The 23,651-nt window shown below is 39.3% G+C and overlaps 1 protein-coding gene and 1 long non-coding RNA gene across 7 annotated transcripts in view; one reads left to right on the top strand and one right to left on the bottom strand.

Moving 5' to 3' along the window:
- Nucleotides 1–10,243, top strand: part of ATP9B (ATPase phospholipid transporting 9B) — a 230,711-nt gene extending 220,468 nt beyond the window's left edge. For 4 of the 6 annotated variants that reach the window (XM_078393510.1, XM_020781634.3, XM_020781630.3 and 1 more), the window contains 5 exons: nt 846–954; nt 3,699–3,756; nt 5,722–5,925; nt 6,465–6,497; nt 7,769–10,243. In XM_078393510.1, the coding sequence (XP_078249636.1) occupies nt 846–954; nt 3,699–3,756; nt 5,722–5,925; nt 6,465–6,497; nt 7,769–7,905 (541 nt within the window). In that variant the 3' untranslated portion in view covers nt 7,906–10,243. The remainder of the gene's footprint in view (nt 1–845; nt 955–3,698; nt 3,757–5,721; nt 5,926–6,464; nt 6,498–7,768) is intronic. The other 2 variants (XM_078393511.1, XM_020781632.3) reach the window with 1 other exon arrangement.
- Nucleotides 9,172–23,651, bottom strand: part of LOC144589239 (uncharacterized) — a 701,357-nt gene continuing 686,877 nt past the window's right edge. The window contains exon 2 of the long non-coding RNA XR_013545263.1: nt 9,172–17,422. This is a non-coding gene — a long non-coding RNA (uncharacterized LOC144589239). The remainder of the gene's footprint in view (nt 17,423–23,651) is intronic.

Below are 23,651 nucleotides of genomic sequence, written 5' to 3'. Positions count from 1 at the left end.
TTAGGCCACAGTGATTTGTAATTTCATCACCTTCAAATTCTTAAGGTACATGGAATGGCCCTTGAAAAGTGTTTGAAGCAACCATATGTCACTCAAGTGCACTGGTTTCCAGTTTGCTTCCAAACTTAGTTAAGGGCACTAGTTTTGGTCTAGAAAGATTTAAACAGCTTGGGACTCAGGATATCTAAAAGGTTACCTCCCCCTGTATGTGCTTTCCTGGAATTTAAGATCTTCAGCAGAAGCCCTGTTGTGTATTACATCACCATATGAAGCTTGGATGGTCAACACATGAAACAAAACTTTCTCTGTAGAAGCACCTCATTATGGAACTCCATCCCAATAATTGCATTATGCTAGTTATTTCTCTACATTGTTTTAATGTGTTTTAATTTTTGTAAGCCGCCCCGAGTAGACATTGTCTAGAGGGGCGGGGTAAAAATTGAATAAATAAATAAATAAGTCAGGCTTGCCTTATGGACTTTCTGTAGGCAATCAAGACTGTAATGGTTTGTATGGCCTTTGGTGTGTAGAAATATTTTAAAAGCTGGTTTTAAAAGAACACTGGCTTTTAATATCAGCATTAAAATTGGTTTTTATCTATTTTTAAGAAATTTTTGTTTTCAAAATCTTTTTGCAGGTTTGCATTGCTTTGAAGGCCCTCTTGTACTGACATATAATGGATAAATACTTTTAATAATAGTTGTGGTTGTTGCAAGGTCAACTAGAAAAACATAAACTAAGTTTGCATGAGTACTAGGATTTTACTGGGAAAGGAAGGAGTTTATGTAAAAGATACGTTTAATTAAAGTATTTCAAACACTTTTTAAATTTTTTTCTCCCTTTAGGTATGCAACCATATACACTATGTTTCCAGTCTTCTCCTTAGTATTGGATCAGGATGTGAAACCAGAAATGGCACTCTTATATCCAGAACTTTACAAAGACCTTACTAAGGTAAGAGTACTTAGTATGAAGTACAGTGGTGCCTCGCATGACGACGTTAATTCGTTCCGTGAAAATCGCTGTAAAACGAAAACGTATTCATGCGATTTTAAAAAGCCCATAGAAACGCATTAAAACCCGATTAATTCATTTCTAGGGGCTTCAAACTCACCGTCCAGCGAAGATCCTCCATAGCGCGGCCATTTTCGCTGCCCGTGCAGCAAGGAATCCGTCCCAGAAAACAGCGGGCGGCCATTTTTTAAAACCCGGCGGCCATTTTGAAACCGCCAATCAGCTGTGCGAAAATCATCGCTTTGCAATGATCGGTTACCGAAACAGGGGACCGATCATCGCAAAGTGAAATTCCCCTATAGGGAACATCGACGTAAAGCAATTTTATTGTCAAACGGAGCGCTCGTAATGCGAGGCACCACTGTACTTAGGAGACAAGTTATATACAGTATTTTTCCATGTATAAGATGCTGCTTGTTCCTAAAATCTTTCATTAAAAACTGAGGGGCATCTTTTACATAGAAGTAAGCTGAGAACACAGAGAGAAAACTGCCCATACTTTGCCTCTGTAAACAGGCTTCCTTCAATCACAAGGCTTAGCTTCCTACAGTCAGGAGACTTAGCTTCCTCCAATCACGAGCCTTGTGGAACTGATGTCAGCTGACGCTGTGCAAACCAATTGGAACACACCTCCTTGGAGGCGGAGCCTGTAGGCAGTGCTCAGATTCAACAGGGAGTTCTAATGTCCGAGTGTTCTGAGCCCAGAAGTTGAATACTCAAAGCTATGTTTTCCTAATTTTTGAGTTAGAAAAAGGGGTCTTATAAATGGGGGCATGTTATAAACGGAAAAATACGGTACTGAAAAACGATGCCTGGTTTAAGTTTCTGGGATGCTAATGCTCTAGTACTAGCACAGCAGAGCCTTCTTTTTTCCACCCATCTGCCCACCCCCTGGAGTCCTTTGAAACAGGCTCAGCAGAGTTTCCCAGTCCTTTATGACAGGTTTTTAGGTGCATATAAGCCTGCAGATTTCCTCCCTTGCCAGTTCCAGAAGTGTTTCTATAATATCTGTAAATGCACTCTTAGTAGAGCTGAAGAAGAGTGTGGTGTTACGTAATTAACATTAGATGCCAATGAAATTTATCAGAGAAGTTAAGTCATGACTGAATTCTCACTGAAGTAAAAGTTAAACACAACTAACTGCACTAGTAACCTCATTACCATATTTTATAGAGCTTAATTATGCATGCCAAGAGCTTGGCGTGGTGATCACCCACGTCACTCATGCCATTCATATTCATGAGCTGATTTGCATGAACCTATGAGAGGACTGGAGAGGCAGAGTCAGCAGCTCCATGAGGCTTGTCAAGAAGGAAATAGAGCCAGATAGAGATTGGGATGAGATACAGATAGAAATGGCTGGTTAGTCAGAGAAAGAGGGAACAGATACTGAGAGAGATAGAGCTGGTTAGGAAAATAGGCAGAGAAGGTGGTAATGATATAGCAAGAGAAAAGTATGTACTGAGAGAACTGTTGATGATTTGCTTATATATAATGTGTATCTGAGAAACTTCGCTTATTCAATCTGCTTCACTACAATAAGTTCTGTTTCTGTTCACAAGACAAGTGTTCTGACATACATCATTTAAATTGTGGATTGAAGTAATCCACTGGTGGCAGCAAAAAGAAAACACGACGTGAGCCTTTGTGAGGGAAAAACAAGCAGGGGCCACAAGGGCAAACGACACACTTGGTAGTTTTCTTCTGTAAACACTTGTGCATTGCTAACATACTTGGGAAACTGATCCTTTTGCAAAAAGTGTGAAATAAGTTTCTTGTGATCAGTACCAAACACAGTTGTAGGAATGCATTCAACACAAACCCAAGATGTAACCCAGCCAGTTATTTCACCCAAAATATAGACTATTCTTTCACAACTGGCAATGTAACTACAACTTAACAAAAATAGTTTTATGATAGCAGAATTGCTGAGTGTGCCTTATTGTCCTGCATTTGAATACAGATTTATAGTTTTCCTATTCGGAAATATATGTCGAAACACGAAAACAAACAATACAAGAGTGGTCGACCAGACCAGATGGGCGGGATATAAATCAAATAAATAAATAAATAAACTTACAGCGTAGTTGCAGGATTTTTTGTTAAATGAATCTGTAGAACCAATTCCCTCATCCTTTGCAGGGTAATATCTCTTTTAATTTGTTTGGTACCTTAAAGACTAATATATTAGCTGAACTCCTATTGCACTGCTCTCAACTTGCACATGGGGGGGTTACATCATTAGCATCAGCAAATTGCTACTTATTAAAGGCACATGTCTGCTGATTAAAGATGATTCCAGGTGCACACAACTTGTGCACAGTGCAGCAAAGTTGCATGCATACCTCAATTACCAAAGGAAGTATTTAGTTTCAATTTGCCACTGCTGATGGCAACATCAACATCCCCGTTAGGCACACGGAACTGCACAATAGGATTTCAGTCATTTATTATTACATAAGCTTGTTTTATAATGGTGTTAGTATTTAAGGTGCTATAGAACTGTTTGTTCATTCTTTGGTTTGTTTGGTATACTGAGGTTGTAATCCTGTACCCACTTTCCTGACAGAAGTGCCCAAATAATTCAGTTGAACTTATTTCCTTTTGAACATGCATAGTACTGCTCCATTGAGTACCTTTTTGTAAATTATACATCATTTATTTACTTTATTTTGTTTCTTTAGGGAAGATCCTTATCATTTAAGACCTTCCTCATCTGGGTTTTAATCAGTATTTATCAAGGTAAGAAATCTGTTTCAGGGTTTTTGGGGCCACATAATCTTTTGTCTTTAAACAATATTGTTTTGACTTGTCAGTTAAATTACCAGACTTTAGAAATCTATAAACCACTTTTTATTGTCACTGCTTTCTGTTTGTCTTGAAGTATGATGGTGAAATAAACCTTGCCCAGTCATTCAGAAGAAGGTTCATCTGAACATGTGAAGAGAGAGAGTTCTAGTCTTACCTCCTGCCTGTTACGGTGTGATCAGATGAGCATTCAATCCACTACAAGGATGAACTGATTCACTCCTTTTCTGGCAATCAGACAACATAACTGCTAGAGTGAACCAACCCATTCCCAGAGCATTCCTACCCACATCTTTCTGTGCCTCTGTAATGAGCTTCTGATTTTTGTTTTTGGTGGAGGTGGGATTCATTTGTTTTGGTTTGTTTCCAGTATCTGCGATTGCTGGGATTGAACCAAAGCAACCTTCCTACATTAATATCTCAGCAAGTTTCAGTATCCTTGTGTCATTAGTGTGGAGACAAGCATCTTAACTACTTCCTCTGCTTCTCCACAGAGCAGAGGGATGAAGCAAGCAAAAAAAAAAATTAAAAGTCGGGTCAATTCACTGCACCACTTAGATAATCTTCCACCCAGAAGTGTGAGGAGACAGGAGGAGGCAAGAACAGAGGGGTTCTTTTTCCCCCTTCTCTTTCCTTTCTTAATGGAATTGAATCAGATAGGATTGCTTAAGGTGCATATGCCATTGGGATACAAGGATTACAGTAAACGACATACTGGCCATCTAGCTTACCTTAAGCCACTGGTTCTTAACTTTGGGTTACTGAGGAGTTTTGGACTGCAACTCCCAGAAGCCTTCACCACCAGCTGTCCTGACTGGGGTTTCTGGGAGTTGCAGTTCAAAAGCATCCGAGTAACAAAGGTTAAGAACCACTGCCTTAAGCAACCCTATTTAGTCTGATCCAGCCCGCTCCCATTGAGCTTGTGAAGACAAACCTTTACTCTCTTCACACTGGAAACAACTGTTGGAAGAGGAGAGCCTCTGTTATATATGGAGCCTCTTCATGCAGTTGGTACCCCCAAAAGATTAGGATGCCTGATCACAAGGGGAGGTTCTGCATTTCTGTTCATGGTGCTGTTCTCTTCAGGAAATAAGCAGTGGGGCAAGACAATACAGCCTTAGCTTGCAGATTGAGATCAAGCCTTTTCTGAGTGCCTGAATAGGGCTCTAAAATTAGGCACATTTTAAATATGTGTTTTTGAGCTTCTTTCATGTATCTGCTGTGTGGCTGCTGTGAATGTGTGACAAGCAAAGCAAAACCATTCCAGCTAGGCATGATCCTGGTATTTGTACATTGTTCTGCTTGTGACTGGTCTGACCATAGGATTAGCTGAACACATGGAGACTTCAGTGAAATTAGGAACTCTTCATAGTAGAGTCCAAAGTCATGTGGAAGCCTGCACATGCACAGCTGAACCCCTTACATCTAGTTGAACATGTGCATGTCAGGAATTTGGCGATGATATATCCTGATGATAATATATTGCCAGAACACTCTGGTAATAGGAATGCTCTGATGCCAAGGAGCAGGGCTAATTGCCGTTCCAAGGTGTAAGTGGAAAGAAAAGGGGCTGAATCAATGGCTAATCTACAAAACCTTCATAATGAGTGTTCGTGTTTCATGTACTGCACAAGAAATGCATACTACAACAGTAATTATTTGCACTCTTGTTTGTCATGAAAAATAAAGTGAATGCATGTTGTAACCCTTAATAGTTTCATCTACAATGTATACATGTGATTGAAGTATGTTTATTGGAAGTTTACTTTGTCATTGAAACAAGATGAGCAATATTTTCACTGTTACTGACGGTTTTCTTACATACAGTTCAAAGGGCACATGCATGAAAAACAAAACTAAGCTGTGGGTTTGTAGTTAAATACCTTATGACTTTCCTAGGTGGCATTCTGATGTATGGAGCTCTTCTGCTTTTTGAATCTGAATTTGTCCATGTTGTTGCCATTTCCTTCACGGCACTAATCCTGACTGAGCTCTTGATGGTCGCCCTAACCATACGAACATGGCACTGGTTAATGGTGGTGGCAGAAGTCTTCAGTCTTTGTTGCTATGTGGCCTCTCTTGCATTTCTAAATGAATATTTTGGTGAGTAGCTATTATATATATGATGTGTAGTTTCTATTGTCATATTTTAAGTTGTTGTATTTGTACAAAGCTGTTCACAGCTATAGTGTTGAGTGCAGTTTTATAGGATTTTTTTGTCTGCATTGTATTACTCATTAATTTGACCTTGTTACATCTGTAGATCAGTTGCTGATGTCATGCCAATGTCCTGGGTGGGGGAAAAGTTTTCCACTGTTACAAATACAGTGCTCAGTTTTCTGGCAAGGGCTTGCATAAACCCAGTAGGAACCCCCACTTCTGAGTTAAAAATCCTATTGGGCTTGGAGACCTCTGATAGTTATTTGCCAAAGTAGGTTTTTAAAATAATGTTCATAGCTAGAACAGTTCTAGAATTTTAAGTCTTAAGTTGGTCTATATGCGGGTAATATTTCAAATAGTACTAACCTCTTTCAAACTTTTCAGAGCTCTCTCATACGTTCCTCTTTTTTTGTATTACATCTTCTCTTATTTCTTTGTTTTTCTATAAATCTGTCCTTTCTTCTTCCACCTTATCGGAACAGGTATAGGCAGAGTGTCTTTTGGAGCTTTCTTAGGTAGGTATAACTGCTATTTTCTTAAAAGATGAGGTGCCCCATAAAAGCACTACAATAAGCGTACACCCCTGCTGAAGCCAGGCTTACTTCTTTTTGCAATGGAAAATTTACTCCTGTTCATATTTTACTGACTTGTAAACATTTGGGATGTTAACATATTTTAACCTTTGTACTCAGAAGAGCTAATTAAATTGCTATCAATTAGTTGCTTAGATGGCCTTTTAAAATTTCCGTATTTCAAAACCCTTATTGTAAAGTGACATTGGAGGCGCGGATCCAGGAGGAAAGGAAGGGTAGGTTGAAGTGTGAGAATTTACCATCTGAACAAATAAGTTACTGATTACTATTCCCCAAACCTGGAAATGAAAGCTATTTCTTATTACAGTAATAAACCAGAATTATGATCTCTGTCAATACTGTGGAGGATTTAAATGTGTACTAATTTCAATATAGTGCCATGGATTTCAATTATTATTTGAAGTAAACAGAGTTACTTTTGTACTGAAAAACACACTGTACAATAATTTTGGACACAAGCTGGCAAGAAAAAAGCATCCTCAAGTTTGTTTGGTTTCTTAATGTAAAAAATTGGTACTAGAAGAACCACTGAGCCCTTCAGGTGGCCCAGTAATCACTTATTTAATTAGGGACAAACTTCAGTCTGTTCTTAAAGCTTAATTCACTTTCCTAAACAATAATGTATACAAGTAATGTCACACAGTAATAACCTTAAATAATAATTATGTTATTATAAATTTGTGCTGTTTTGAGAAAGAAATGTAAGAGGTGATTTTTATAGAATAAGATTTTGAAATAAAGGGCAAACACTACTGAGCTGATATTATTTGAACTGACTTCTCTGAATTTGTATAGGAAGAGGTTAATAAAGATGAATAAAGAACATTAGAAACGGAGTTTCATGGAGAGATGCATAAAATTACGCATTTTAATCTACAGTTATCTGTTTCTCAAAGGGACCCACTTTTTAACTGTGTCTCTGTTCTTTGTCATATTTGCCTTTGAATGATGGTATGACAATTTCAAATGTGTATTTGTGATTCAGGCTATTGTCAGAACAGGCCAATGAAGAACATTCTTCAAAAAATAATGTGCTAAGAGTACAGTTAGTCCTAAAATTAGCCCATGCCTAGCATGTGACCATCCTTTTAAAAAGGCTGTGACAATAGTCTAGTGGTGTTTATTGGTCTTGTCTAGTGGACAGTCACCTCTTTCATGGTTTTTATAATATTTTTCCCTTTTTTATGTTGTAGATGTTGCCTTTATCACAACTGTGACCTTCCTGTGGAAAGTATCAGCCATCACTGTAGTAAGCTGTCTTCCACTTTATATTCTGAAGTACCTAAAACGTAAATTTTCTCCACCAAGTTATTCTAAACTTACCTCATAAAAGTAACTGAACACCTGTAGGTTTTTCACCAACATGACTCATATCTAGAAATTGCTTCAAGCATACTCCTTTTACTTCAGCCTGTGGTAGGTCAAAGAGGAAAAAATAATAACAAGGCAAAAATGGAGTAACCAGAGCACAAAGAAGATGGAAGCTGGGAGTTACAGTGAATGCTACTGACAGAACTATTCCGAAGGGAAACAATTACATTTTACGTATGGCTTTTAAAAATTTCCGGAGTTAACAGTGCTTCTGAATTTATTTAATTGCTACTGTAAAGGATTTATTCCTACTGCACTATTTTTCTGCACATCGAATATAAAGCATTCTTTCATATAAACTTATAATTCTCCAATAGTCACGGTTACTCATACAGTCATTTATTCTCACATTAAGTGTAACAAGCCTAGAAACTTTAAATGCTGTTATCTGTCTTTGCTGCTATGTGTATCTCTGATGAATGCACTGCAACAGTTAAATACAGCTGTCCATGTAGCACAGTATTTATCTGGGATCTGTGGTCCTCTTTTCTGTACTCACCATTGTAAGTTGCATTCAAAAACATGAGTAATTAACAGCAGCCTTTCAACTTCAGTGGAGGCTACATTGCACAAAAAGTGATGAAAATACTGTTCTGTACATAATTCCATTACATCTGTTCCTCTGTACAGACTGCCATGAAGCTGACTGTTCATTGTTTTATATGTTCCTTCCTGCTTTTCTTTTTTGTGAAATTGCAGTCCAGTGTCGGCCCATTAGAGGACATTTCCTTAGGAGAAATTAACCTGCTCCAACACAGCCCATCAACATTGTTTCTGTGGGGCTTTAATTTATTTCAATGGGGGCTATATATAGGCCCTGTTGAAATGAATCGAGCTTATGCAGCAGCCATGCTTAGTAACTCATGTCCTAACATAACTGTCAGTGATCTGTTCTGGGCATAAGAGTTCCAGTGTCTGCACACAGGCTCTCCTGCTTGGAATAGTTTCCCCATTAAGTTCAATAGGGAGATTTTTGGCTCTGTCAGTTTAAATTAATGAAGGTCTGCACACACACTTTTTGTGAGCATAGACTATACAGGGAACTCTGTGTCAGATATGTATGTGGACATTTTAATCTGTTTACTTAAGGTTACTCAGGTAAAGAAATAAAATAAAACTGATATAATAATGGTAGAAAATCCATCTTCTTCCAAAACATAGAATGGTGTATTTCTGAGTTACTTCAAGAAAAGAAAATGACGTGTTGTAATTTGATGCATTCTTTGGGGGGGGGGAACAGTTATCTAAATCTTATGTACTGTATTGTTACAAAGGATACACTTTTTTCCACATTGCTATTTCCTTTTCCAGAAACTATATGTGCCAGGCTATTCTGCATAGTGAAGTATCAGCTGAAACAATAGATATAATTTGTTCCTTTCCTAAATAACAATTCATTTGTACAATTTAAGTGGTGAATAATTGTATTTTGTATCATATTGCTTTACTAGATTATCTCACAAGAAAAACCTTTTGTAGTCCTTTAGAACCAGCATCTTATACCCTTGTTATTTTGTAATACTGAATGTTAACACTTCCAGAAAAAAGACTGTTGCTGATCTGTTTGAGCTACAATTCACTCCATTTATTTTGAAGACGTTTAACAACAGCTGATCCTTGGTTTTTGAAAGATTTTGAACCATGCTTCATTATAAAAGCAATAAAACTTCATTTCTACCAAATATTATTGAAAGTTTGTAAAATAAATAAATTTAGTAGTTTCTTTTTATGCTGTGCTCATTAGTTTGTTTTGTTTTGTTTTGTTTTGACCTTATACGACCACCAGTTAATCACAATGCCCACTAGATGTCACCGGGTGGTGGGAGTTTTATGTCCTGCCATGCTGCTTTGCTCATACTGTAGTATGTGACATTTGCAAAGCTCTTTCATATGTTACGTTTTAGCTGTTACTGAAAGAAGAGAAGATTAAAATATGTTGTTATTTTGGAATCCTTGTAGATAAAAATTGCAGATTAGTAGCCAATGAACAGAGCAGTCAGCAACATTATATCTGATGCCCATTTTTATTGTAAATCTGTAATCATATATTCCAAGTAGACGGCCTTACCTAATGTTTAAATTTGGTATTTGAAGTTAAAGAAGAGTCTTGGCCATCTTTTAGTATAAAATACCTTTATTGTGAGTTAAAGAGTGCACAATCAGGCCTGACGGAACAAATGCAAATAGTTTTACCCTAGTGTATCTGTGTATAAGACCTCCAATATATACATAAGTGTATTGTGTACCTTCTGTATATAATTGTATATATGTGTATATTAAAAACTTACTGACAATTATACGGCTAGTGTGAGAGCATTGTGTAAAAAGTACATCATTAACGAATATGTGTAATCTGCAACTTGTAGCTTTGCTACGTCTGGTGCAAACAAATTGCCTTGAATTGGGTAAAAAAAGATTACCGCTTCCCATTATCTGGGCTGTCATCATGATATTTGTAGACAGCTGTAGAGCCCAAGTCTGTTACAAAAGCTTTCCTTCTCCAGCAGCTCCCATTGAGTGCATCCCAGGAGAAATGAAGTGTACGAACTCAGTCTTTTTCAAAATTGTTTTAGAGCAATGCAACATTGAGTTACATTGTTTTAGAGCAACTATTCTATTTAAATTTGTTTAAGATAAAATAACTTAGACATACCTCATGATCACAGCTTGAAAAAGTACAGAGGTTTTTTCAGATTACAACTCTCAGATTCCCCCCCAGCCAGTGTTACACATATTTGTCCACTATACCAGAACCTGAGGTCAGTTTTCCAATATGTACTCACTGAATGTCTCAAAATATGGTGCCCCAGAAGCATTAAGTTTCCTATTCAAGAGTCACTTACCATATTTTCCGTGTGTAAGACCCACACACACACTTTTCTAACCCAAAATTAAGAAATCTAAGCGGGGCTTAGCACGTGGACGGGGAGGGTGAAAGAAGGAACCATCAAAGCGCTTTGATTCCTGCTTTCCACCTCCACATTCTTGTGAAGAAAGTGGAAGGGAAAGCAGGGAACAAAGCACTTTTATCCCTTCCCCCCATTACTTCCGTGTATAAAATAACCCTCAAGTTTTAATCTAAAGATTTTAGACAAAAGCATTGTCTTATACATGGAAAAATACGGTACTTAATCAGTTATTTAGTATCCAGTTATCCAGTTTTTACTATCCATGTTAATATATTACAGAATTATTTCTGGAATGTTTGTGCATAAATTCTGAACCACTGTTTGCCATACTCATTGACATCTAATTAATCCAAACCATTGATTTCAGACCTGCTGAGGTCTGTCTTAAATGGAGGAGTTCCTTTCAGTTAAACCAGGGTATAAAATTGGGGATGCAAAGTGTAATCCAAATGATTTGTTCTTTCCTTTTAGTCATCTTAGTCAAAACCTAAAATAAGTATATTTGTAGAGTGTATTAGAAATCTTTATAAATCAGAGAATGACTAAATAAATATGAATATAGATAGGCTAGCTGGTAGAAATTGTGTGGTATTAACCTGTGTGAACATGCCTATCTAAAGTTCTTTTTCCAGTGTATCAGATCCACCAGTCTTCAATAATAATTGACGGGCGAACCGATGTCCCCCCGTGGTAAAGTACTCCACCACAATAATATAGTTGGTGTTTTGATGTTTTCACAAAGGTTAATGAATATGGACATTGAGATTAAAAAAAACCCGAAAGACTACCAGCAGCCATAGTTCATTAGTCAGAATGAGAGTAGGTAATGATGTTCCAGATCAGCCATTTGTGGCAGTACCAGTGAAGACGTGAGAACCTTTGCCATGCCATAACAATGTCTGTAACACACACACACCTTTCCATGTAGTGTGTAAATGTAGATTGTAGGAACAGCCAACAGTGCTTTTTCAAACCTCTTTATAGTCCAGTGGGCAACAAGCTTGTATGCAGAATCCTTCCATGGTAAATCAGTCAGGGAAAGAGCTGAATAATTGACACTATCAGCGTCTAGCTTTGAAGGAAGCAAACATTTTTTTTGAGATGGGGCAAGAAAGCAACAGCACTGCAAGTGTGCACAGCAGGCATTTAGTGCAGTGCAAGAGGCAAAACCAGGAGTTCTTGCAACAGCTCAATGGAAGGAGGTATGAAATGTAGAGAGAGAAATGAGGGTCCAAATCTAGTGACGGGGAGGTCTGCATTTATCTTTCAAAACCTACAATTTGAGTGTCTTGCTAAGTCCACACATTTCAGATAGTAAAAGGAAGAAGCCGTGAGACTCTAATCCTTATTTCTTTATCCAAAACCATGAGGCAGCATAAAACAAGGACTTTGTCCCTTCTGATATGCCCCTACTCTTCCCCACATATATGCAATGCCAACATCCTAGCTGTATAACCCAATACTGAATAGTCTTTTGTAGGATTCTTAGCCCAGTGTAACAGAAGAGTACAGCAGGAAATGCTAGGTGTGTTATGACCCTGTCTATGGGTTCTAGAGTGGAAACTATAGGAAACAAAAAATGTACATGCTAGTGCATTAGCTGAGCAAGGTTACTAATGGGTTTGTGTTCATTTTCACTATGCTCAGACACCACTGGGCAAAATGAGCATCCTCCCTGTGTTTCAATGTTTATGTATATGCCTGAATGCATTCAGGTATTGCCTATTTTTGCATTTGTGTTTTATAATGGCCACACAGCTCCCCACTTTTATTTCAATTTACTTGTAAATTCTAGAATAATGGGCCTAGAAGGAAAATTATGAGGTTTTCTACCCTTTACCTGGAAAATCCTGAAAAGAATTTCCGTAAGTCATAATTGACTTGATAGCACATTATTGTTTATTTGCACTATCTAAAAATCAAAACTGAAACTAAATGTATGATACTGCTTTTTCTCTCATTACCTAGAATAAGAGTGCCCCAAAGAGGTGAAATTCACCTCCTGGCATGTATCTATTTGATATTTTAAGTCAAACTTTGACACCAATTAATAAAAACCACTGTTTTCAGTAGAATTTTTTTATTACTACATCTTGTACTTATGTTGCAAACTTCAATGAATGCCAAGATTCTTGTGGCTTCACACATCTTGTAGACTAGAGAATTCCAGAAGGGGAGCTTTTCTTGTATTTACTGTGGTGACTGCACATTTGCTACACGTGTCTTCTATAAACAGAGTGCAAGAGATCTGATCTGTGTTGAATTTGGCAAGTCAGAGTCAAGTTGCAAATAACAAAGAAAATGGTGGCAAATATTTAGAGAATAAAACCAACCCGATTGAGCCTGAGCCATTCTGGAACTAATAAATGTACTAATTACAAGCAAGGTTTAAGCTAGTCAACCAAGACTCTGATTTGATTCTACTGGAATACGGAATGTTCAGCTGTACACTGATTCCAATGTCCTGAAATTTTCATTTTCAGCAGCCAGAAATATATGCCTCTCTATTTTAATAAAGCTGAATATAAGCAGCTCTTTTCAATGCACAGAGTAGATCATGCTGTATGATAAGGTAGCGTAACGTGGAGTTATTCTCTTCCCTATTACTGGAATTTTTGTTGTCTCTATTGGATAATTTTGGTTCCCACTTGTTTTCTAAATGTGTTGCCTGTTTTGCTGAAGCATTGTGCCATTTTCCTTTTCTTGAACTTTGGTGTAAGAAAAGCAAGAGAATCAGGCCCAACTCCCTGCAAGGCACTTTATTTTAACAGCACATTTGTACATCTAGGCTGGTATTATTATTATAACTCAGTTAAAATGAAAATAATAAAAAGCTTTCAATATGCTAGCCCTCCTGCAGGGAAGAAAATCAGCGGTAGGGAACCGAGACGACACAGTCCCAGCATTATATGTAAACAAACAGGAGGTACAATATCTTTTAATGCTGTTGAAAAAGCATAGGAATTTCTTTGGTAAACAAAACACAGTCAGAACTATATGATTCTCAACCAGTATTAACAACCCAACAGATGCCCTCAGCAGGGTTCACAGCTGTTATGGTGTGAGCAGGATTTTGCTCAGCCAATTGCCAGTGAAAATCTTCTCCTTCAGATACGGAACTACAGTCAACGGCCTATTTGCCACTCCATCAGCTGAAAGCCATAGATTTGATGAGCTCATGCTGCAGCAGAGTCAGCACAGTCAGATGCCTGGAACAGAAAACATTCATGAAGCGTTTTGCAGTCACATGTCTCTCCCTTCTGCTGTTACTTTTATTCCAAATTAGGGTTCAGGCTAATATCCAGAAGCCTTCATTTACTCACCTTGCACATGACAAGCTTTGAGTTAATTTTTGAAGGGAAACCAATGCAGGTAAATATTGCTTTCAACAGCAGAGGGGGCAGAGAGACTATTGGATAAGAGCTGCTCGTTTTATGTCAGTGTTTCGGATGGTTGTTCAGTTGTCTTAAAATCTAAGACATACACACACCACACATGTTGTTGTTTAGTTGTTAAGTCATGTCTGACTTTTCATGACCCCATGGACCAAAGCACTCCAGGCTCTCCTATCTTCACACACCACATGGAGCCCAGATGATCTTTTGGTGTAGTAGTTGTTCAGATGCCAGGCTGAAGCTCATGTATATCTGTGACCAGGATGCTGGGCTCATAAGCAGCAGGTTCACATCACCCCAACCAAGATATATTCAGTCTGAGGTGAAGGACAAAAGAGAACTGGTAGGTGCCACTTCCATCCCACTCTAGGGCCAGAAAGTGGCTAAACTGGCCACAGAATCATACCTCTGTAATTGACAATTTGATCGCATTGCCTTTCACACCTGAGGATAACAATTTATGGAGTGGAAATGGCCTTCTCTTTCCCAAAAGGGAAAAGATTATTAGCAGACTCAAGAAGAACATATAGGGACATTGCCACTGCTGTCCCCCAATATCTCCCACATGAGGTTGTTGCTTCACTGTGCCTAGTGGTAGGACTACCCAGCATTTATATTGAGTGAGAATGTGAGCCCTACATAGATAATATGGGCAAAAGACATGCTTACCGGCTTTGAAGATGAATTTGCTAAATACAGTACACTTTGCAGCTTTGCAAAAAAAAAAAAAAAGGGCAATGGAGCTGAAATTTAAGGCCAGTATCCTAATCAGAACATGTGGAGTGGAAGGCCAATCACATAAACATTCCTTCCATTCAAGCAGCCCCTTTTGCATGATCAGTCCTACTGTATACTGGTCATGAGATCGGTCACATGACTGGTCACACTGGAAGCCTGCCAGTGCAGGGGGACATTTAGGCTATTGTCCTGCTCTTAATAAAATGCTGGCCCAAAACATCTGGCCATATAACTGTTGCTAACCTTGAAAAGAAACACCTATGGCATATTTTCTGCAAGATTTGGTGGGCTGCTATATGAGAATGTTCTAGGGAGCAGGCCTCATTATTGGCTAGGTTCAAACAACTGTGCTTTTGCTGAGTAAGAGCTCACAATCTCCTCAGGAGCATAGATGCTCCTCATGGAAAACTAAAGCTAAGTCCCAGATATGTTTGCAAAAGAATGAGTTCTATTTAAGTGGGACTCACATCTGAGTAAGCAGGAATGCAACTGCTTTACCCAAATCTGTGGCAGTATTCAGGATGAACAATAAGATCAAGGCTAGTGGAGTGCTATGAGGTTTTTCTCTTGCAAAAAAATCAGATTGCGGAATGAAGCAATGAATCTTTGTGGAAGGAAGCAATGACGCAACGAGCTCCATTCTGGGCCAAAGGAGGCACATTTACACACAACTGTGGAACAAACTGTAAAGGCTTCAATTATATGTGGGCTAGATTGGGATCCATATGGAAGTGCCCAGAGGAAAAAAGGTTCAGTTCCAAACAGAAGTGAGGGGCAAAGGCAGATTCCTCAAGTGAAGAAGGGAACAGGAGTGGCATTCAAAACTAGTAATTCAAGAAGATCCCAAACAGTGATCCTGGAACTTGGTAACATTTTAAAAAATGATTGTAGGATCAAGATAAGAAGTACCTGAAAGAGGAAATTGATCAGTAGAGGACTTCAGCAATAATTAGGGGAACAAAGCATGGATATAAAGGTAGATTAGAAGAGTAGAGACTGGGCTGAAGAATTCATCAGACTGGGAAAGACAGCTTCAAGATAAAATGAAAGTGAAAAGGTGGGGTGGGGGGGAAAGACAGCGAGCAGAATGAGCTGGTTAGAGAGTAAATTATTTTGGAGACAATTAGATGTCAGTACAGTTACCAACAGTAGTGGCAATAAATTAATCGAGTTTAGCTAATGCAGCTCAAGATACAGGATATACCAGATGTGAAAGTAGAAATTCAGAGGGGACAGTCAGGAACAGAGCAGTGCTGGCAAAGTGCTTGGGCAGAACCATCATGCATCCCTTGCTCATAATTGCTTATAACTGCACAATCTCCATGAGCCATTTTGCAAGGGAAGACTATGCATTAAAATAATGAATTTAAAAATATATATTAAGGGAAAGACAGTGGCATTGTTCCACTTTAAGAGATACAGAATGGTGGCTATGACCTAAATCTTGTACACCACTACACCAGCACACAAATTAGCCTCCAGTGATGAACTGCAGAGCTGGAAGAGACCTTATGGATCATCAAGTTCAGCTCCTGTCAAGGAGGCACAGTGGGGAATCAAATTCCCACTTTCTGGCACTGCAGCCAGAGACCTAAACCACTGACTGAGCTATCCAGTCAGTTCAAATAAGCAGACCTGGCGCATTCATCTGCCAATAATTTTGGGGACGTATATATATTTTATTTTTGTGCTATCCACAAAATATTGGTGCACAACCTGAGGAAGATTGGTTTAGGTTGAAAGCTAGCTGTTCAATAAATTTTTTGGTGCTCCAATACAGTGGTACCTCGACTTAAGGAACGTCTCTACTTACGAACATTTCAAGTTACGAATGTCTCCGTTCGCAAAATTTTGCTTTGACTTGCGAATGGAGCTTTGACTTACAAACAACAACAAAAAGAACCACGGGGGAGGTGGGGAAAGTGCAAAATTTGAACTTTCAATTAACCGTTGGCCAGCGAAGAGGGTGCTTGTCTGCTACCTTACTCGTCCAAGCGGTTAGAGAGTGGATAGGGAGACAGGCTTCAGACTGCCCGGTACATACTGTACTGCCTGGTATTGCCTGGTACTGTGTACTATACTGTACGGACTGTATTTTCTGGTGCTTTTTTTTAAAATTTGGATTTTTGATTTTTGGATTTTTGACCCTTTTTTTAAAACATAGAGCCTGCCTGTTCTGGGTGAATACACTGTATTTACTGTACTGTACAGGGTTTTTGCAGCTGGGGGGGTAGGGCTAGCTGGGGAGGGGTTATGTTTCTGTGCCATGATGGGTCTTGCAGTGTGGATTTAAAACATGAAAAGTAGACTGTAATATTAAATTAAAATTAAATGTGAAAATTAGACTGTAATTTTAAAATGTAAAATTTATTTATTTTTGCATTCTGTGGCTTCTAGGGTTTGCGTACTGTGACCTCTCTGTTGTTTTAAAATACTGTATGTGGGTTTAAAACGTGACTCCAAAGTCTTTGGGGGGGGAATCTGTTTGCTATAATATTGGTTGCTGGATGTTGATGCAGGCAGTTTTAAATGGAGTATAAAATTGAGTCTACTGTAGACTCAAGGCTCTCACACCCACCCACCCATTGTCTTACCTCTCTCTACCTGTATGCTCTCTTTTTATGATGAGGAGTTCTGTGCTGGAATGGTTGCTGATTATTGGTGCAAGCAGGCTGTAAAATGCAGTTTAGACTCAAGTTTCTGACCTTTTTATAACCTAAGTTCATCTTAGGTTAAAAGAAAAAAATCTCCCCCTTGTGGTAGAGTACGGATTTGCATTAGTTCCTATGGGAATTAATGCCTCTATTTGTGAACAGCACCTCGAAATAAGAATGAAAAACAGCCGGAACAGATTAAATGGTTTTCATTGCATTCCTATGGGAAATTTTGCCTTGATTTACTAACATTTCAATGTACGGATGCCAATCCAATACGGATTAAGTTTGTAACTCGAGGTACCACTATAAAAGTATCACCTGACTTTGTCTTTGTATTGCCAAAGCAAGTCACATGAAATTGCATTCAAAGGTGTTAGCCATCCAGAACCAAAGACAGGCTGTTTCCACACAGATGAGTGTTCTCTGAAGAAGCTATTCTATTACAGTGGACCCTCGACTTACAGACGGCCCGACTTACAGACTTTTCGAGTTATAGACTTCTCTGGCCACAAAATTTAGGTTTGACTTGCAGCCAGAGAATCGACCTACAGACCAGAAAAAAGCCAAAATGGAACAAAAACAGCCAGTTACAGGATTAATCAGTTTTCACTGCATTGTAGGTCAATGGAGACTCGACCTACAGACTTTTCGACCTGCAGCCACCGTTCCAATACGGATTAATTCCGTAAGTAGAGGGTCCACTGTACATGGCCTTCTATGGGAGCAATTGTATCATGGAATTATTTGCATCTTGCCCCCTCTTGTACATGGTTTACTCCATGGAGAACATAAGAGGGTAAAATAACTGTGTTGTTATGCAGCATTGGTAGGAGGAGAAAGGGCTATGCCATAGTGCAGAATAAAATATTAATCTTTTCTTCAGTGTTGCACTATATGCAGAATGGACTGATCTGGCCTATAACGAACCAAGGGTATCCCATCCCTTCTCCAAAGTAGATCATCCAGAGGATGCAGCATTCATTTTATCTGGCACTGACCTTAAAATGGAAATGTCACCTCACTGGGCTACAAGTCCCAGAAACCCACAGCCAACATGGTCATGCAGAATCCAGAGAGCTGTCATTTTTAAAATATATATATATAATTTTCAATGCCTAATCATTAGAGCAAGTCGTGCTTCCCCGGGTGTTGCTGAACTACCACTACCACTCACTTTCCCCATTGACTATGCTGGTTAGAACTGGTGTGAGTGACACTTCAACAAAACCTGAAGAACTCTATGTTGCCCACCCCTGCACTGAAGGAATGCCAATCTATTAACTCCAATCATACAATGGTCTGACAGCCAGGAGAGGACTTGTCCCAGAAAAGAATAGATGTCAGCTTCAGACTTTGAGAATAAGAAGGCCATTCTTTCATAGAGAAGTTAATTCAGTTACTGTACAAGAAAGAAAGAAAGAAAGAAAGAAAGAAAGAAAGAAAGAAAGAAAGAAAGAAAGAAAGAAAGAAAGAAAGAAAGAAAGAAAGAAAGATCGATCTAGCTGCTCTTTTCCCAAAATGCGCCCTCTCTTTTTTTTTCATGAAAGAGTTGCAGGAAGAACTGAACAGTAACATAAGCACCCTACATACCTGCCATCTGTCCAAAAGCAATTACCTCAAAATGGCAGAAGAGCTTAGACAAAAGTTATCCCTCAGCAGTGGCAGAGTCCAAGCCTTAGTCCCTGACCTACTACTCAGCTGCACAAGCGTCCCTCTTCTTGACACAAAGCTAACTCATTCTGCCACTAAGACACATGAGAACAATAAGCGGCTGAGTTCTTCAGAGGTAGGATATAAACCAAAAAAAGAAAAGAAAAAAGATCTCCTGAAAAGCCACTGAAGTTCCATGTGAGATATGCAGGGTCCTGTTTGTCAGCACTATAATCAACGGAAGGAGATTATAGGTCCCCAAGTTCACCCCTACAAACACACAGAGCCAGTGATTCAATAAAGAATCAGAAAAAGGTTGTATCTGGGAGTGCTGGGGAAATTTACTTTCGAACTTCATATCCCACGATCCAACATGACCATTGCCTAAAAGCAAAGTGTGCTGCTTATATACCGCCCCATAGTGCTTCAAGCACTCTCTGGGCGGTTTACAAGTTAGTTATGCAGGCTACACATTGCTCCCCCCACCAGCGAGCTGGGTACTCATTTTATCAACCTCGGAAGGATAGAAGGCTGAGTCAACCTTGAGCCAGCTACCTGGGATTGAACCCCAGGTCGTGAGCACAGTTTTGGCTGCAGTACAGCGGTTTAACCACTGTGCCATGAGGCTCCTAAAAAGAACATTCCAAGGTCTGGTATAACATATGCTTCAGGACAAGATGCCATATGCTGATCTGTCTCAAGCCCAAAAATGTCTTGAGCCAGATCCATTAAAGAGCACCTTGTGTGCTGTTGATAGAATATGGAGTGCATCTACTAGAAGACCTGTATATAGAACAAATGAGACTGGAGTGGTAGATATGCTTGCTAATAAGATCTGTTAACCAGAGTGGGACTTACTTCTTACTTCTTCATGGACAGAATTGTGGTTCTTAAATCTCTAAATGTATAGAAGATTGGATTTTACTAGAAGACCAGTGGAATGAAATAGAGTTTGCTGTTGTTAGGTAACAGATGGTGGAAGGAAGCCTTGTTGAAGAACTGGAGAGGATTTCTGAAATATTAGCATCTCAACCTAACTGTTTTCATCCTATTTCTGAAATATGCAAAACTTGTATGTTCTATTATTCTGTCTTACAGCCACCTGAGTTATTTGCTACTTCAATTATTCGCCAGTGTTCTCGGTGGGCTTTCATCTTGCACAAAGGAACATTTATATGCTTTCAACTTTGTTGAGTCAGATTTGTCAAAAACACAATAACTTGCCACATGACCACCTAGTAAGTCTCATTAATTGATCAGAGATTGAAACTTTGGTTGATTATGTCTATGCCCCCACTCTCACCTGCCCAACATGGGCTTTCTCAGATTGCATAAGCCTGGCCTATGAATATCACCGGTTGCAAATGTCACCAGTTTGCTGATTTTCAAGAGCCTAGTGAATCAAAACAAACAAGACCCTCTCTAAAATACAGTGGTCGTAAGTAATTTCCATGCCCATAGACAAAAGTCAAAGGTTTGATCAAAAGCATGCCACTGGCCTTGCTGGTGAGAGGAATCTGTGAATTGGGCTGCAATTACCATCACACTTAGCCAGATTTGCCAAAAGGAAGGAATGATGGAGTAGCTTCCATTTACAAAGCAGCCGCCACCACAGCCAATAAATAAATAATCTGGATATTCTTGCAGATCATAAGCTCTGCTGCATGGCATGCATGACCTGACTCTAGCTCCTTATGGGGAAGAGAGATAGTCATGCTGTAAAAAGGTCCCTTGACTCAACACAAACATCATCTTCCTCTTCTCCTTGCTTTTCTGGTCTATGAGTCACCTGGTTGCCTGTATTCTCCCTGACATTGTGGCCTGCTGATCATGGACATATCTTGAGTCAACCAAAGTCTCAGCCTCAGGAGAATCAGCATCATAGACTACCTTTTTGGTTTGTTTTGTTTTTTCATGGAGGAATAACAAGCAATTTCCATGAGAGACACAGTCACCAGAGCATCATGTGGCAAAAGTGAGAGAGCAGCAACAGCTGATGGGAAGCAACAGACCTGCTCTCACCAGTGACTTGGTCCCAGAAGCACTTTGTAACCTTTGTATTTAGTAAATAATTTTATGAAGTAAAGGAAACTCAGAATATCATTTTGAAAATCACACTAGCAAAAGGGACAAAAGTTCCTGCCTAAACATATGCAGGTACATCTCTTCATTTCTCTGCTCTTTATCCCTGTGCACTTTCTGATCAGCAGCCAATTGCATGCACTGATAAGGGGAGACAGATGAGACAAGGTCAGCCCTTCCACTAGGCAGTGGAGCAACAGGTGCTGCAGGGCATAGACCAGCAGAAAGGGCTGGGATACAGAGCTATGCCTGCCTTGGCCCTCACAAGCCTGCCTGCTGCCCTCTGGGGCAGTGGAGAATGTTCTCCTGTTACTGGTTTCTACAGCCTGCCCATTTGTATTCTATACATGGGCTGAGGGTGCCATCTTTTTTTGTCTTGAAACAGCAGCATTTTACGGACTGGTCCTGTTATCGCAATTCTGTCTCCAGTATGAGTTGCTCTATTCACATGTGCAAGCATCAGTTGATGGTACCTCTGCTAAGCAAACCTTTGTGATAGATTAAAGATCTACTTTCGAACATCAGTGGTCATCCAGTTTTCTTTTTCTCAGGCATCTCTCTTCTATAGTTGTTCAAAGTAATCTACCAATTTCATTAGACTGGGTGATGGAGAACTGGAAGGTAACAGCATTCCGTGTCTTAAGTCGCACTGACCACGTGACCACAGAAACTATCTACGGACAAACGCTGGCTCTATGGCTTGGAAACAGGGATGAGCACCGCACCCTAGAGTCGGACACGACTGGACTAAATGTCAAGGGGAACCTTTACCTTTACCTAGCCTCATAGTTGTCACCTTCCAGCAAGTATAAACTTCGTGTAGTAACAGTTTCTAAATCCCTTGCTTTGTCTTCTAGGGACTCTTGATTCTCTCAACGCACCTAACATTCTCCAGTTTAAAAAAAAACCCAATCAAACTCTTCTAATCATCTTCATCCTCATGTTACAACTGCAGAGCTGGAAGGGACCCTATGGATCACTGAGTTCAGCCCCTGTCAAGGAAGCCCAGTGTGTGTTGGGGGGGGGGAATCAAACTCCCAAACTCTGGCTCTGCAGCCAGAGACCTAAACCACTGAGCAGTCCAGCAGCTCTATACTGTTAATGTGGTCTAATGAGATGCACAGAGCGCACATTTCCAGTGTCAGTCACGTCATTTGGAGCAGCCATCATGGTAAAGCCATAAATAGTTCTGGAAGTTCAGAACTACTGGCTCTTCTATCAACAGGAGGCCCTATTATTGTCCTACAAGACTCTCTTTTGACTAAGCTGGAGAATGAATTCGGCATCGGCCATTCCACTAGGGTACCCTCCAGGACATGCCAAATACACCTCTGAACTAAATGCATGTGTACAAATAACTGTATAATAGACATGTCTTTACCATATTTTATACCAAAGTACAATGCTTTATTAAGTTATAAAAAGTTTGTTATCGGAAAAATGAAAAATATGTAATATGTAACATTTACCATTATATTATGGTAAGTTGTTACTTACTTACTGTAAATTTCCAGAATTACTTGAATTGGTAATTATGCTTTCTGGTTCTAAATTTTCATTGTACAGAAGACCACTGCAGAAAATTAAGATCTTCATCTTTGGGCAGTTATCAGAATTTAGTTCAACAAACGATATTGCATGTGCACATAGGTGCACACACACACACACAAATGCAAGTGATCACAAACCACGCAACACGCAGGCAGGGAGAGAGAACAGGAGCAGGTGCAAATGACTTGCAGCTGGGTTCCAGGCTATTCAGTGGTAGGTAACAAGGAAAGTGCAAGAAAAAGAGCAAAGTTGAAATCACTTCTTGGATAGCACATGAGAACTCAGGACCATTTCATGTGTAATATTTGTGCTGCACAGTTTAAAGGGCCTAGTGTCTATATCAAAATGAAAGGGAATCTATATAATCTAGCATTTGAGGAAGAAAATCCTGAAAGTTCCTCTTCTCTCTGATAATAACAAGTGGAGAAATAAATCCACCACCAATAAATAAATTAACTAATAATTGACTGTCCTTTCATGAGACTCAAAATCTGCTGTCGGAGGGAGACACTTCACTCTAACGGTAAAAAACTATGAAAACTATTCTGTGATTGCCAGATACATGTAGTAGCAAAATAAGCACGTAATTTCCCAAAATGATGATTTGTGGTTTTCCTCTCTACACTCATATGTGTGAAGCAATCCTTATATCACTATGTACTCTAACTTTCACGTTTTCTAATCTTCATGCTTTCTTGTTTTACCAACTGTATCCCAGAAGGG

Source organism: Pogona vitticeps, chromosome 4 (assembly GCF_051106095.1).
Source record: "Pogona vitticeps strain Pit_001003342236 chromosome 4, PviZW2.1, whole genome shotgun sequence".
NCBI classification, from domain to species: domain Eukaryota; kingdom Metazoa; phylum Chordata; class Lepidosauria; order Squamata; family Agamidae; genus Pogona; species Pogona vitticeps.
The sequence above is the reverse complement of the archived record's forward strand: the minus strand, read 5'-3'. Positions and strand labels throughout refer to the sequence as shown.